Consider the following 17,234-nt stretch of genomic DNA (forward strand, 5'->3'; position numbering starts at 1 on the left):
AAGTTGAATTACATGTGCAAAGCAAACTCAGATTTAACCATTTTACATTTCATTTATCTGAGTTTATATGCTTTCCCTCAATAGGGATAATAAAAGATCTAATGGATGTACACTGGGTGAAAAAATGTTATCTTGTGCTTTTTTTCTCTTTTAATAATATAATCCTATCCCTAGAATCATGGTACAATCAAACAATAGTATCTGATATACTTAAGTAGTATGCATGGATTTTCTTAATCTGGTTATAAAATTGTGATCTTAAACATTACAATACATTTTTTTTCTGTCAAGATTATAGCAAAACTTCATTTACTGCTCTTTAGAGCACCTGTGTTCTGCAAAGATTAGCAGTCCAAATAGTTAAGCGTTGCCTGACTTTTGGGTTTTAGTCAAACATTTCTCTGCTTTGAGAGACAAAGAATCTGTCTTTTCTCAGGCAAGTCTGACAGAAATAAAGTAGCCTTATATAAATATAAAAACTTCCTTACAACACGAGAACTTCTTTGAAAGAATTCTTACCCAGTATAATGTGCAAAGTTGCAGTTACCACGTGAGGGATTCCATGAAGAGAATGTGCTAGTACATTGGTAGAGCCTGCCAAATCAATTGTAAAATATGTACAATTAATGTAGTACAAGTTTTTTTGTGTTTTTTGTAAAGAGGGTGCAGCTCACAGTAGCCCACGTGGAGATCGAACCAGCAACCTTGGTGTTATTAGCACCACTCTCTAACCAAATGAGCTAACAGGCCACCCCCACTAGTATATGTTTTAAATTAACCATTTGCTCTACTTTATACAGGTGTCAGTGTGTAATGTTCAGATGAAAAAATTAAAGGACATTTATAACTTTTCATTCGCAGCTTAGATGTACATAAAATGGTTACTGAATTGTTTAATCTTTAAACAACTTAAAAATTTTTTTAAATAGTTTATAAAAGTATCTCCTTGTTCACAGCTTTTTCCATCATGAATTTCTATTTTCTACCAAAAAAATACTAGCTATGGCAAATTCTATTCCATCCAACTTTTAGAAATGGGCTTCCAACTTCTATAGCAAACAAGCAGCAACAGCAGAAGGGTGTCTCTGGAAGGCAGAGACAAATACATGCATTAATAATAAAATCCAAATAACTGAGAAAAAATACAAAATCACTACAAAGTACAAAAGACATTTAATAACTCTTAAGAGATAGGCTCTCATCCAAATGGGTATTCCTCTCTATTGTCTGACAAATAGCATCCTAGATAAAGAAAATATTTAATTCTAGGTTTTTGCCATGTATGAAAACCTTATTGAGATACTAAAGATTTCTGATTTTTGTAATCATTAAAATAATTTAACAGCCACATAAATTTTTCCCATCTACAGAAATAAAGAACTCATTTTTGTCTCTGAGAGCTTGCGGTAAAGACCTGCTTCCAAAGGGGAAAATATTAGCTAGCCTCTGCCATTCCCAGGAGGTAAATAGAATTTAAAATTAAGAAGCTATAATTTTTCTTGAATTAAAGAATATGAGAAAGAAACGCAGTAAGAGCTGAGGGCTGTGAAAACAAGGATGTGCTGTGTCCTCCAGCTATCAAGGCAAAGGCTAGTCCCCTGGGCTTGTTCATCAGGAACATTCCTGTGCGGCCAAATGTTAATCTCCTCAATGTGTGTCTCTCTGAACTGATGCACGCTTGGTATGCTCACCTGGAAAAGCCGAGGCAAGTCAGACATTATCAACCAAGATTGTTGTAAAAATCATCATCATCATTAGCGACGTATATATCTAAACGTTAATGATTTCCAGATCTCTAATAATACCAATGCAAAGAAAAATCCACCTCAACCAACTGGTAAACTGGTTCCAATTGATATACCAAATGGCAAGTCATGCTCTGACACTTGTTCCTCAGAATATGGCTCACAGTCCTGCAGCAATGACAATACCTGGGTGCTTATTAAGATATTGACTATCAAGCCCCACTCCAGACCTGCTGAGTCAAGAATCTGCATTGTATAAGGTCCTCAGGTTATGCGTATGCACCGTAACTTGTACAGGTACTCTTCTAGAATGCATGGTCCAGGAATCAGCAACATCAACATTACCTGGGAGCTTGTTCAAAAGGCAAATTTCTGGGTTCTACCCACAATCCATGGAATCAGAATATCTGGAAGTAAGGCCCAGGTGTCCATGTTTTAGCAGTTCTCAAGGTGATTTGTATGTGTCCCAGGGTTTGAGAACAAGTAGTCCAGAAACCTGTTACTCAGTGGATTTTTACCCACGAGTCCACTATCTAGGCCTTTTTAATAATCCTTTGACCCTCTACAGCCTGTCCATGGACATCTAATTGCTAATGAATCTGGAATGGGTCAGGGTGGAGCAGGAGGAGAGGAAACAGATCAATAGATTTTGCTTCCCAGTCAGATTTATGGTAAAGGTTTTGGAGGGGGCCAGATAATTAGAGTGAGATATTTAGGATTATCAATGGATTCCAGTATGCCATGAGCCATATTTCTTCCATGGTTAATTAGGAGTAGCCATAAAAGCATTCCTCTAGAAAAGCTATTAAAAAGCATAATGTATTGTCATGTGCAATAGAGAATGACACATATCATGACTCAAGAAAATGAAGACTGTTTATTCCCTGTGAGTTTGAAGTATGCCAAGCATGCCCAAGCACAAATGCTTTTAGAATGCTAGAGATCACTTTTTTAAATTTTTATAGTTCTCAGGCTTTGCAACTTTTTCTCAATTCCCTTGAACTTGGCAGTTATGATAGGCATGACCAGAAGTCAGAAAATTAGTCATCTTCCACTCTGATTAGCCTGTACCTTAGTCCTTAAGAATGTTCTTTTTTTATACCCAGACTTAAAAATTCATGAGGAAAGTGGATGTAAATTATAAATTGAAAATTGTAAGTTTTAACATTATAAAACTATAGATTGGTCTATATTTTTGTTTGGATACTCTAAAAGATAGAGTACAGTTTCCTGAAACAAAATATGATCCATCTGAAAAGATGTTTACATGCCAAAAGAACATGCTGCTCACGTAAATAACAACTATGTAATTTTAGCATTCTCACAAAAACTATAAATGTTCTACCTCTAGGTAAACATTTTAACTAGCCAGAAAAGCTATTTTTCTTAATTTTACCAGCAACTTTTTCACCACTACCTCCCCAGACCTGTTAAAATGTGCAAAATACAGAGTAAGGACAGAAGTAGCAATTCATGTAAAGCTGTACCAGGCAGAAATACCACGCAGAAACTACGGAGGCAAAAAGAAAAAAAGAAAAAATTGTCCTTGGAAGTGCAAGCACTTCTGCAGAACAATTAACTTAATTAACCAGACACCATGAATATTCATAAGGCCGTTAATGTCTCCCACATCTAAACAGATAAATGTGATGTAATGACTTCCTAGTCAAGCATATCTAAAATTCTCATGAAAACTATACCTACACTTTGGTTGTTTGCCTCAAATATAGAAATTAATAGTCCCTTGGCAACGTTTTATTTTCCTCAAATTAATTGGAAAGCATGACTTTATTTATGCAAACTCTATAGGAATATATGGTTTGCAGCCATCAGTATATGGATTGAGTCTTGTTTTACAACAACTGGATTGCTTTTTTTATTTTTATGTCCTCTCAGGCTTTTTCCTCTATCCTCCCCCCCATCCCCATACCACACACAGACACATAGACACACAGACACACACACACACACACACACACACACACACACACACACACACGCCCTTTAATCAAAATTTCTCTGTATAGTTCCTTAGCACCAGTTCCCATAGCAACAAACACCATTGCTAATAACCAGCAGTTCAAATATAGGCTTCTCCACATCTGATCCATTTGAGTCTGACCATAATTCAGCAGCTTAGTCTGTTGGCTCAGTGTAGTAATTCACTAAACAGTCTCCCTCTGGGTCTCTCTCTCCGGGAGGCAAATGGCTTCAAAGGCAGATTGTCTTCTGTGTTCAGCTTGGAAACTTCCTGCCTAGCTCTTGTCTTCATTCTCTGTCAAAGCCCCAAGTAGACAGAGTCCTTATGTTAAATACATCCTGCACATGACTTGCTCCTCCTTTAGATGGAATCCATAAGTTGAAACTCCTAGGCAATGGCCTGAGTTTTGGCAACAGGCTATATCTTCTAAACAAAAAGTATTCAAATGGCATCTCCACATATCTACTGTATCTAGAAAGTGCTTTCAAGCTCAGAAATGTGCTTAAAAAGTACAATAATGATAAAACTCAGTGGTATTCCTTTAGAAAATCTGAGTTACATATTAAACAGATAAGTATAGCCACCCGTTTTTCTAGCTAACTATTCACTTTGTCAATGCATATCTTTGGGGACACCCTTCTTTCCACTTTTGATGCCCAGCAATTAATGAGTGACCTCAGGAGTGTAAGTACTAATGAAAAGCAATGGCGACCTAAGCCTATCCACTGTGCATTATAGAGAGAGCCACTAAAATGACACCAAAGGGTCACAGTGGCTAGTCCCAAATGCATCTTTCTTTCTTTCTGAGATGAAGTTATTTTGTTCTGTTGTACTTAAAAACCAACACAGAATTTTCTCTATATGTTTTACAATTATCAAGATAATAGCCGAATATCCCTCTTCTTTTAAATTCTTCTTTGTATGAAAGACTTTATACTCTAAAAAGGCATTTGTGTATCTTTTGTCTTTGTGAATTAACAATACTACATATACTGAAATCCATACTAAATGAATGTGGTCATCAAATGGATAAACTGTTGAATTTGTTTTTCAACCATGTGCATTATTTTCTATTTTCATAGGAAAGAATAATTGTTTCTGCTTTTCTTCAAGAGATAATGTGTGATGTTTTCAAAATGAAAAGAAATAATCACTTTCCTTCACTATTGTTGGTTTAAAAAATAGTTTCGGAGGAGTGACTTGTATCTCATAAACTTGCAAAAGATGTTTTCCTCTTTTCTGGATCCCCTGTTTTCTCGATCCCAGTGTTGCTCTAGCTGTTCTCTGTGCCTCTAACCTCCATGTTCTCCTATCCCCTTTCCCTAATCACGAATCTTCCTGGAACAGACTCCTAACAGGATGCTCCCTTGCTCTAAACCTCCCATTGTTCCCTATTTTTTATCAAATACCATTTAGATGCCTTCCTGTGGCACCCAGGAGTCACCATAGTTTGGGCCTATTTGGACAGCTTTATCACCCAAGAAATGGTCCGCTTCCTGTTTCTCCACACTTCTGAGTTCTGCCTTGTCATTTATTATTTTTGCTGCCAAGAAAAGAACTCATTCTCTCTCTTTTTTTTTTTTTTAGGCCAAATCCTACCCAACACATTTTTAGGCCTAATTCAAGTGTCACTTACTCTATAACATCTTTACATTCATTCACTTAATAAACTTAATTATTGAGTGTTCACTGTGTCATGTTCTATTCTATCCTAGTTGCTGGAGATACTAGGATAAATCAGAATAAACCATTTTGGTGTTTTCAAGGTTACCTGTTTATACTTCAATTCTCGTGATAACCATATTTTACCTCATATGGAATTATAAGCACTTTGACTGGAGTGCCCTATTTTGAAATTTCATATATGGAACTTTGTGATCATTAGAAATTTATATGGGAAGGTAGAATAATAATAACCCCATTTATTGATTGGTTCACTATGCATTAAACCCTCCACATATACCACCTAATTTAATACTACAATAAAGTTGTAATGAAGTGAATATTATGTGTTATCCTTTATAGATTAGAAAAATGAGGCTCAGAGAAATTAACTTGTCCAAGTGTCACATTTGCTAGTGGAGATACTAAGCTTGGGTCTTTGAAATTCAAAATCTGTGCATTTAACTCTTACGTTACACTGTCTAGGTTAGGAAGTAAAAGAGGGAAAGATAGGACAATAGAAGGAGAGGTTCTTTTAGCAAATTCACAGCCACTTCCTTGCCTGCTGGTATTAAACCAAGTGGAAGCTGTGCTCGGACGGGAGTCAGGATGTTGTCTGTTTCCATGCCAGCATTCTTCTGGGCTCTAAGAAGCAAAGCGTGGGCTACTTCACTGGCAGATCCATCTCCACCAACACAGACAATACTAGAAAGGAAGAAATTAAGTAAAAGAATGCAAGACTTCAAAATGATTAATAATAATGAAATCTATACTTTAAAATAGTAATCTTATATATTCTATGTGCATGATTACTCACACGCACCTTCAAACATTTTACTATATGCCCATGGACAAGAAGACTAACACTGCACTGGTCACGTTGATTTCAGGAATATCATACCTAGATGATACCACATAGACAGAATATTTTTAAATGGGTTAAGAGGCATTAAAACATTTGAAGATGTGAATTCACATCTGACCTGCATTTAGCTCTGTTAATATCCAAAAGCATATTATTCTCATTTTGTTTGTGTTCATAGTCATAAGCAATTCATCTCACTAATGGAAAGCAAAGTCATAAAATTCTAATTTTTCAATACAGCCCTGAAAAGACAGACAGCAATAAAAATCATGTTAAATATGAAGCTTTAAATTAAGGAACTGTTAATTATCATCAGTATATGAATGTAGTCATTGCAGACCTAAACTGGTTATCATCTCCTGGACATTATTGCTATGTGGCACTTTTAAAATGAGTGTTACTACCCTTTGACCCTACTCAGTACTGCTAATCTTTTTTAATGCCTCATGATAAACAGACTATAGAGAGGTGGAGATGGGACTCCATGAAAGTAATATATAACATATTAGAAATTTGTTTCACAATCATTTGTATTTAAAAGAAGCAAAATAATCTTAAGTAGCAAAATCACCCGTTTTCCCAAAAAGAAGATTTTGTGTTATTGAAAGCAGGTGTCACACCTCAAGGCCTGCTAGGGCCCAGGAGGAGTGAGAGAGTAGCTCAGTCTAAAGGAAAGGCACTTCTCAGCTCCCGCCCACTCTTCAGCGGGAGGCAGGCCTAGAGGACCACATCTTTTAATTTTTCTAGAGAAGCCACGGGTCCTGGTTTTGGGGTGAGTCTCCTGACTTGTAAATACTAGCAGCTTGCATTCTATGTATTTAAAAATTTATGTGCCAAACAAAACAGGCCACAATCAGCAGGGGTTACTGTTTCCCTGTTTAGGAAACTCCATAGGTTGGTGAATTCAGAGGCTGAGGGAACTTTTTCCATCAAGTTCTTCCACCTAGCTCTGTCTACCAGCCCCTGCACCTCGCTGAGGTTTAGCCCTCTGGCCGCACACATCCTGGGTAATCCAGGTCCACTCTATTTAGAAGAGACTCCAGGACATGCAGTATGACCCAGGTCATTTTTGGCTAGGGGTATTATTTCATTTGTGAACTGATCCCAGGGGTTCACATTGTGGCCGCTGATTCAGAGTAAAGTGATTATATCTACTAAGGGCCAAATTTTATGTCAAATGATACATTGGCTCTTTTCCGTTAAATCCTTAGAATTCTGTAAAGTAGGCATTAGCCTCATCTTCATAAATGGGGAAGCGAAGTTTTGATTTAAACCTTATCTGTATGATTTTAAAGAGCTCTATGAGATTTTCAAACATTCAATCAGCTTATAACTTCCAGATCCAGGTCTGTCTACCTGCTAAGGTGTGTGTGGCCTAAAAGGAACATGTGAAGTCATCCAACAAAGCATCTAACTTAGCATCCAGGACTTGACTTCCACACAGTATGGCAGCATCTGACCCCTGGAATCCTGCCTCCAGTTAGAGCATCATGTGCATGTGAATTCATTGCTAGAGTTAATAGAGATGGCTTTTCTACCAACGTGCTCTGCTACAACAACCTTTGAAATTTTACCGTAACACATTCTGTGTAAAATGTTTAGAAACTATAACAAATCACAATAATTACCACAATAAAGTAACATATAGTGAATAATTACTATGTACTGGGCACTCCTCTCAGTATATTAACTCATTTAATTTGAATAACTGGACGCAATAGGTACTGTTACCCTCAATTTACAGATTAGGAAACTACAGCATAGAAAGATTAGGTCGATTTTCCAAAGTCATACCATAGTAAGTGATAGAAAGACAACTTGAAACAAGACAATCTGGCCTTAGAGACTGCACTATCATTAAAAATATATTCCTTTCCTGTATACAAAAATAACTCTATGAGACTTTTATTATTTTGAAAATCAGTTTACCAGTATAACCAATATGGAATTGAGTTAGGAAGGAATATATTTATTCATGTTGACAACCACTAGATCATTAAGCTCATCTCCAGGTATAGTTTACTCAACTTAGGGAATATACTTCACATTAACAAATCACAAGAGTCTGGATACTACAAGGAAAAAAAAAAAAAAAACTTTTAAAAGAAGTTACCTTAACAACAGTTAAGAGTTACCCTAAAACATAAACCTCAGAGTAACTCATCTTTTGCATGTGGTACATTTTATGTTTTGAGAATAAGTAAACTCCTTCTTGCCATAAACCTAAGTAGAATGATTCTGTCCAGAAAAGTACAACTGGGGGCTAATATCTTATTCCTCTTTATAAAAAGTAAAAAGAAAAATATTTAAATGAGTGATTGTGTATTTGTCTATCAACCAAGATCATCTTTCAAATATTTAATAAATTATTGGATTTTTTATTTATTTATTTTTGGAAAAGAGATACATGTTTTTTTCACCTTTGTTATATAAATATCATGGTTAATGTGATAAAATGTCAATGTTAGCCAAATAATGTCTAAATTATTGTGGGTCTCATTAGTGGTGGAATTAACAAAGAAGTCTATAACTCAACAAAATCAAATAAAAACACTGCAAAACAAAATAGGAAAACATTAGTATATTTATAATTGCATAAGAGCTATAGATTAGCTTAATCCTATTCACCCAAATAAATTCAACTGTTACTGCTTCAAGTCTATGTATCTAGTCCTACTCTTTTCTTTGCCTTTACAAAACTTCCTATTCAGACCCAATATAAATAGAGGGCAATACAGAAGCTGACGCTCCTACAATTTTAGCAGTGGATCTGTTTGCTAGAATACACTGGAGTTACATACCAGCTGTCACAGATGAGTATTGATACACTGTTCCTGTTGGCTTTAGAAATATGTCAGCGTCTTCATAGAAACATATGTACCTCATTAACCTTAGCAAATAACATTTCTTAAATGTTATTTACCAAGTCATTTTGCTTTACTGAATAACATACATAGAATCGTTCTTAGATCTTAACCTCTCTGTGTCTAAAAACCTTTAGGTGATTTTTCTAATTACTCCCTGTCAACAGCTCCAGTCACTAGGGTCAGGTTGAGATGCTTCAAGCTCAAGTTCTTGAAGGAATGGGAGTCCCTTCTTCATCAAAACACCATAGAATATTGAGGTTATCTTATCCCATCCTTGAGTTTTCCGTATTTATTCCTCAAAAAGTGCTCCTATGTAGCCACTCTTTGAACAGATTCAGGAACAGGGAACTCATGAACGTGGTGCATTCCATTTTCAAAAAGTTCTACTTGTTAGAGAATTGTTCTTTTGAAGTGCCTTAAGAAACTATGTTTCCATCGTTCTCCTCATAGACCTGTCTATGCAATTCTAAGTAGAGTGACTTAAAATTACCCTTTTATTAAGATAGTTATCCCAACCACCACCATTATCATTTCCTACTGGAAAAATTGGGCCCATGGAAATAAATGAGCTATTTAAAGGATCTTAGAAAATCGATGACTTTCAATAGAAATTTAAAATTATTATAAGTTTTAAATAAATAAGCATGCTGTAGAGTTTATAAACAGCTAATTAATGATTAGGCCAAACTATGTGCTTTTTAAAAAGTAGGTAATGACTAAAGGATCTATATCTCTTTTTAGTGCCACACTGAAAAATAACAATACCTGCTCTGTGAGATAAACAAGAATTAAACATGTCCAGGTAAAAAGAAAAAAATTACTGTACTGCACTTAAGCAATAGGCTTCTCATCATTCCGTAGAGTTCTTCTTGATCCTGGCATAGTATAATTACCAATGGAACTTACTTATAGATACAACTTTTAGCAGAACACCTCAAAATGCTGATGGGCGAGACCAGGTCTAGTTCCTATGACATCTGTTATTTTCATTATTTATATAATCATGTTCTGAAGCAAAAACTTATTTGAAATGCAGCCACACTTATATATACTCACATGCTGCGTTTCAGTACGATACAGCATTTTAAGGCAGTGAGTATGATTCCCCCAATTCCTTTTCTTAGATTGTATATTTGCAAGATAATTTCCTAAATGTAGTCTATCAATCAATCTGTCTAGCTCTAAGTATAAACCTCTGAAGGTATGACGTACCTCATCTTCAATATTTATATAATATTGCTGTCTAGATTTACTCCTCTCTATTAAATTCCTTTTTGAAAAATCATTTTATTTACCAAACTTTCTTCTTCATCCACTAATATTTTTTCCTCACCAAGAAAAATATTGTGTTTCTGAAAAACAGCCCTGTTAAGGCTCCATTTTGATTACATTACTTTCCTCCCTACAGCATTCTAATACTTCTTTGGGAAGAAGAGTAAAATCTTTCATTTGGGTTGAAAAACCCAACTGCCCTTCCTGATAACCTGAGTATTTTGTTGCCCCCGCCCATCACCATGTGACACAAATAACTCGCATACTTGCCACCTTTTAAAACTCTGAAATAGCTCCCCTTGCCACAAAAAAAAAAAAAAAATCTTCCCTGAAAGAATATGTTTTTGTGTTACATATCAATCTAGCACTTTAGCAAACTGATTCACCTAATTTTTAAAAGTTGCTATTAAAGCATATGTCACTTGCCTTGTTTCTAATATTTACAATTCAGTGAGTACTTGCAACACACTCTAGCAGTGTATTGCAAACAAGTTTCTAATGCCTAGTGTGAATGGCACACATATTGGGCAGCCACTAAATTATAAAAGATAATTAAAATTAACATCTTTTGTTCATTCTGAAAATAATATATTGATTTTTATAAAATATTTACCCTCAATCAATCAAATAACCAGGTGGTACCTATTAACACTATCAATAAAGTTGCAAAAGAGGATCATAGTAGTTATGCTATGACCATAGATGACCAACATAGTAGATGACCAACATAGTATCTTCCACCAATGCTTTTCTAGATACATAGTTAAAGCCAAGCATTCGAGACTATAGATGCAAACGTATGCACATTAGGTAAGTATAAGCGAGACTGTAATTTCCTAGTACTTACGTTGTACAATTAGATTTCTCCTTTTGCTTTCCTATGCTCAATCCTGAGAGGCAGATGACCATGCCATATTATCATTATCATTAATTGTTATTAGACAGATATGAAAGAAATAGAGTCTAATTACATACATCACAGATATTTAAAAATTAAAGGTCCCAAAAACTAATGAAGACATTTAATAACATAAGCTATAGGACATACATAGATTAATAATATAACCTACCCATCAAATCCCTGTAGTTCACATTCCTTTAGCAGTGACAGAGCGTGCCCTTCATACTCTGTTACTATTGAAAAAAAAACAGAAAAAAAGGGAAAGTTTTAAACAATGATCTACACTTTTTAACTTGGTTTGGCAAAAAAAAATATGATAAACATATGGTCAGGTCATAAAACAACATTTATTCTTGAATATTTATATTTTAATCATGGGAAAGAGGATTAAGTGTTACTTGCCTGATGTGTTTTATAGCTTTATGTAAAAAAGGGTCATATATTTGTTCCAAGTACATAAGTCATTTGGGGATACCCCACACAGAACAGTTAGATAATTTATCCTAGTGCCTGTCTGTTTGGTGTTCCTTAAATAAGACACATTTCCTTTAAATCAGAAGCCTAAGAGCAGTAGTATTTTGAAAATAAGGCACATTAGCTGGCATCAAACACTCAATGTTAAATCACTCTGGCAACCTTACATGAATAAATTAGTTGAAAGGTTAGTGTAAGATTTACATACTAGAAGAATGTGTATCTGGAACTGCTAGACTAAAAAGAGGAGGAGTTGGATGTGAAAAGATGAAGCAAAGCCAACACCAGTGATAACAGACCCAAAGCCAAGGAGGAGGGTGGCACAGGCCCACCAGAGCTGGATCCTCCAAGGAAATGAATCTGTCACTCCCTATCTCTGTCTCTACAGCCATGATGCCCTATGCAGTATTGTAAATGCCAGTGACGACAGGATAAACTGGCACACTGCAGATGGCACTAAGCGTCCCAACCACATTTAGCATTTTCTAGGGCAACTCTGCCAGAAGAGACAGCCCAGCTGTATCCACCCATCAAAGATTTCTGCTGACTGACATGACATTGCAGATGGATTTTTTGTGTAAGAATGTGCATCATTATATGCGAGATTACATTAATCTTTCATGCCTGTCTGTCCCTGGTGCCAGCATGGTTCAGGCTTTTCCTACAATGTTTTTAGATATTGTTAAAAATTATTAGTCTTGGTGTCTAAAAGAATCATTCTGTATCCATCAGCATTACACTCTAATTCTCCCATAGTTTATTCAAATGCTGTTATATTCACATGAATATAACCTCTCTACATTAAATTCTAATCAGAAGAAAGCTATAAGCTTGGAAATTTAAGTTATCATAAATGATTGTGTGTTGATCATTCATTTATAACGTCAGTAAGTATTTGCAATTTTAAATGCAAATAATATCTCACATAGACACATTAAAAACTGAAAGCAACAAATGAAGAAGACAAACAAACGGAAACTCATAGACACATAATAGTATGGTGGTTACCAGAGGACAAGAGGGGTGGGTGGGACATGGAAAAGGGTAAAGGGGGTCAAATTTATGGTGATGGAAGGAGAGTAGACTCTGGGTGGTGGATACACACTGCAATATATAGATGATATATTATAGAATAGTACACTTGAAATGTAACCTCAATAAATTTAATACAATTTAAAAAATAATTAAGGATATTATGAAGAAATATTTATGCTGAGAATGAGTTTATTCAGTCTTGCTTTTATACCAAAGTTTACTTTGGCAAAGCTTTTCAAATCCAATACAAAATTAGCTTTAAAATATGTTAAGCTCAATGCCATCTTTATTTAGGTAAAATATGAAATAACAGTTTATACTCTGGTTTCTCTGCAAATCGCATAAATCTTTCGCCTTTTAGTAAAGATTTCCATGGAGTGAAATAATAGTTTATTTTTCCTTTGCTTTTGCAGGTGGAATTTGATTATATACTGATGCAAATTATCCAGGAAGAGTTAAGTTTTTGAGTGAATTGTATATAAGTTAAAATTGCTGATCTGGAACAAAGAGACAGAAAAGTTGAAAGAAACCTGACCACAATATATTAGGACAATGAACAAAATGATTAAATTCTGGAGACAGGCAATATACACTAATTTAAAAAAATATATACAATATAACGTAGTAATAAGTGATTATAAGGAAAAATAATGTAGGGGAAAAGAACAGAAAGTAATATGGACTACTATTTAGATACAGTAAAAGGAGTTGAAATATGTATTTAGATAGGATATCATGGGCTCTGGCATCAGAAAGCCAGATTCAAATCATGCCACTCCAAATGAACATAAAGTGTGGACTGCTGGGCAAATGCAGTTCAAAAGAAGGTTACTAGCTTCTTTTTTCATCTACTTTCCTTTTCCAATGAGATTAATACTCTATGCCCTTCCATATAGGAAACTTGGAGTCTCCATTATTTACAAGTCTTCAAACACACAGTTGTCATTACTGGGAAACCCCACCCTAACCTTCAGTTTAAATATTACTTCCTCAGGAAGATAAAACTGTAAGAGAGTAATGCCTTGAGGTTGATATTGAATGCTGATGAGGAAATAGGCTAAAAAGTAAAGTAAAGTAAAATCAGACGATTTCATTTGGATTTGAAACGTTTTTCGGTCTGGTGATAAAATTCTACAATTGGATAAGAAACTGAGATGTCATTTTCTTTCCTGTCCTGTAGGTGCTTCCAACTTAGTAAGCTCAAAGAGTAGTCCATCATTTCCACCTTGAAATATATTTCCTCTCAAACATATTGTTCTCTGTGTGTTCCATAATCCACTCCCCACTGAGTAAGACAGAAAAAATGACTTCTTCCTAGATTATCCCTCTCCTTCACTCTCCACAACCATTCCATAGTCAAGGCCAGTTGTTTCTGTCTTAAATTATGTTGCAGCATCCCAACATTCCTCAATCATGTGCCCTAGATATAGTCATGACCATCTGAATGTGTGTATGACAATAGCCTTTTCTCCAGTTTCTCTGCAACATTTATCCTACTCTAGCAAGAATGATATTTCTCAAACACATATTAAATCATATTACTTCCCTATATAAACTCCATTCTTGACTCTTTACCATTCCCAGGGATAAAGTTCCAACTCCCTGACATCTGATGATTAGAAACGGGATCAGCCATATACATCCACAATTATTTAAGGGATAATAAAAAAAATCTTTCACCCAGAATTCTTCCTATCTCTCTAGATTTGGCTATAATGCAAGAACATTTACTATCCAGATTTTTAACAAAATGCAGGTAAAATTGGAAGGAAGTAATGCCTCCACCTACTAGCATCTTTTCTGACTCAGTTTTATCAAACTGCCTAGATTTGTGCTGGTCAAGATCAGGAATAACAAGAGTCATCTCCAAGGAAGGGAATGTTTCAAGGAGAGACACAAAGAGCCAAAAAGAAATGATTAAAGAGGAGACTTGGTAAAAATGCCAACAGCTAGGCCATGATGCAAGAAGGAGAAAAAAAAGAAAGTAACAACAAACCCCACTTTGCTGACAAGTCTGCCCAAGGCTAGCAGAGAAAAGTTTTCTGGTGACTAGACACTCCCATAAGCCCTGAGCTGGTGAAGATCAAGGCTGCATTCAGAAAAGTGTCTGATTATGATAATGATAATAAGCATAAGGTTTGGCACCTCTGTTACTACAAAAATTGACTGAAGGAGATGAAACTGCCTATCACCAACAAGAGAGATCAAGAATAGTCATTATAAGAGCCAAGAAAGTGGAATAGATAAATGCTGTGCTTGCCTCATCCCATGAACACATCAAAATTACAACCAATTTATAGAACAATCAACCTGGAAAACCATCTGAAGTGTAGCTGGACAGAAGTCCTGTAACTAAGAATATAAAAAAAGAAGTCACGTTGAGACTGATAGGAGGGGCAGAGATGCAAAACAGGCCAGACCCAAACTTCTGTGTGGCAGTTGAAAATCAGGAGGGATATCTTGGCAACTGAGGTTCCCCCTGGAGGAGCAAGGGACCCCAGCCCCACACCACGCTCCCCAGCCCAGAGTACTGGTGTCAGGAAGAACAGCCTTCACAACATCTGGCTTTGAAAAACAGTGGGGATTCTAACCATCAGGGTGGGACAGAAGGCTGTGGGGAAACCCAGATGTCCTCTTAAAGGGCTCATGCACAGACTCACTCACTCACAGGCACTCACCCTAGGCTCCAGGGGAGGGATAATAACTTGAGGGAGGGTGGTTGGAGACATACAGGGAGAAACTGAGCAGTGTGGCTTCAGAGCGAGAACTGGAGGGACAGTTGTCATTTTCCCTGTGTGAGGTCTTCCACCCACGTAGTCAGCAGGCAGGTGCCATCTTTTCTGTGTTGAGCTCCCACCTACCCACACCCATGGCCAAATCTGAATCTGAATTGGTCTAGTGAGCTCTGCTCGCTCCACCCTGGTGATTCACTGAGACACACCCCCCCCACACACCCAACTCCATACCTCCATGCCGCCTACAAGAGACTCACTTGAGATTGAAAGACACAGACTGAAAGTAAAGGGATGGAAAAAGATATTTCATGAAAATAGAAATTTAAAACAAAACAATAAAAACCGGGGTAGTAACACTTTTACCAGACAAAACAGACTTTAAAACAAAGGCTATAACAAGAACCAAAGAAGGACCTAGTAACCCCACTTCTAGGTATTTATCTGTAAAAAATCCAAAATGCTACTTCAAGAGGACATGTGCATCCATATGTTCATTGCAGCATTATTTACAATAACCAAGATGTGGAGGCAACCAGGGTGTCTGTCGATGGAAGAATGCATAAAGAGTAGGTGGTACATATATACGATGGAATATTGCTCGGCCATGGAAGGAAATGGGTTCTCACCATCTGCAGTGGCATGGATGGACCTGAAGGGTATTGTGCGGAGTGAAGTATGTCAGACAGAGAAAGACAGATGCAATGTTATTTCATTTATATGTGGAATCTAAGAATAAAATTAACTAACTCATGGATACAGAGAATATTTTGATGGTGGCCAGAAAGGAGGGGGTTGGGGGATGGGTAGAAAAGGGAAAGGGATTAAGAAGCACAAATTGGTTGTTACAAAGTAGTCATGGGGATGTAAGGTATAGCAAAGGAATATAGTCAATAATATTGTAATAACTATGTATGGTGTCAGATGGGTACTAGATTTATCAGGATAATAGATGGGATAGGAGGTGGGGGACAGGGTGAAAAAGGTGAAGGGATTAAGAAGCACAAATTGGTAGTCACAAAATAGTCATAGGGATGTAAAGTAAAGCATAGGGAATACAGTTAATTATATGGTAATAACTACGTATAGTGCCAGGTGTGTATTAAACTAGTCAGGGGGATCACTTCTTCAATTATATAAATGTCTAACCACTACTCTGTACAGCTGAAATTAATATAAAATAATACTGAATGTCAACTATAATTTAAAAATTAAAGGGGGGGATGGGGAATAGGAGGTTCAAATTTCCAGATATAAAACAAGTCATGGGGATGTAATGTAAAACATAGAAAATACAGTCAATAATACTGTAATAGCATAGTACGGTGTCAGATGGTTGCTGGACTCATCATGGAGATCCCTTCTTTAGGTGTATAAATGTTGAATAACTATAGTGTACACCTGAAACTGATATAATGTTGTATGTCAACTATGTTTTTAAATAAAAATCTTTTTAAAAAATAGTCATTATACCTGTTTTCCAATATCTCAATGATTATTATACACAAGATGGGACACATTTATTCCATTTATTTTGTATTATCACAAAAGATAATATTAGCTCTAATGGACAAAAACTGCAAGGAAGCAAATGTCAGCTCACAAATTCTTCATGTTGTGCAGTTTATGCCTTGCATAAAGGCATTTGGCCAAAGAGGCAGGTGAGTTTGCAACCCAGCCAGTACACCTATTCAACATGG

At 36.1% G+C, this 17,234-nt stretch overlaps 1 protein-coding gene and 1 non-coding gene across 3 annotated transcripts in view; one reads left to right on the top strand and one right to left on the bottom strand.

The window, feature by feature from the left end:
• The window catches only part of CERKL (CERK like autophagy regulator), a 109,789-nt gene that overhangs the window by 10,658 nt on the left and 81,897 nt on the right, over window positions 1–17,234 (bottom strand). For both annotated transcript variants that reach the window (XM_074338823.2, XM_074338817.2), the window contains 3 exons: window positions 11,463–11,526; window positions 5,951–6,093; window positions 520–594 (listed from right to left, as the gene is read on the bottom strand). In XM_074338823.2, the coding sequence (XP_074194924.2) occupies window positions 520–594; window positions 5,951–6,093; window positions 11,463–11,526 (282 nt within the window). The remainder of the gene's footprint in view (window positions 1–519; window positions 595–5,950; window positions 6,094–11,462; window positions 11,527–17,234) is intronic.
• On the top strand, window positions 13,119–13,235 carry LOC141568160 (U5 spliceosomal RNA). The gene has a single exon (XR_012491201.1). It is a non-coding gene; the product is annotated as a U5 spliceosomal RNA (small nuclear RNA).

Source organism: Rhinolophus sinicus, chromosome 17 (assembly GCF_057876585.1).
Source record: "Rhinolophus sinicus isolate RSI-liver-muscle chromosome 17, RSI-T2T, whole genome shotgun sequence".
Taxonomy (NCBI): Eukaryota; Metazoa; Chordata; class Mammalia; order Chiroptera; family Rhinolophidae; genus Rhinolophus; species Rhinolophus sinicus.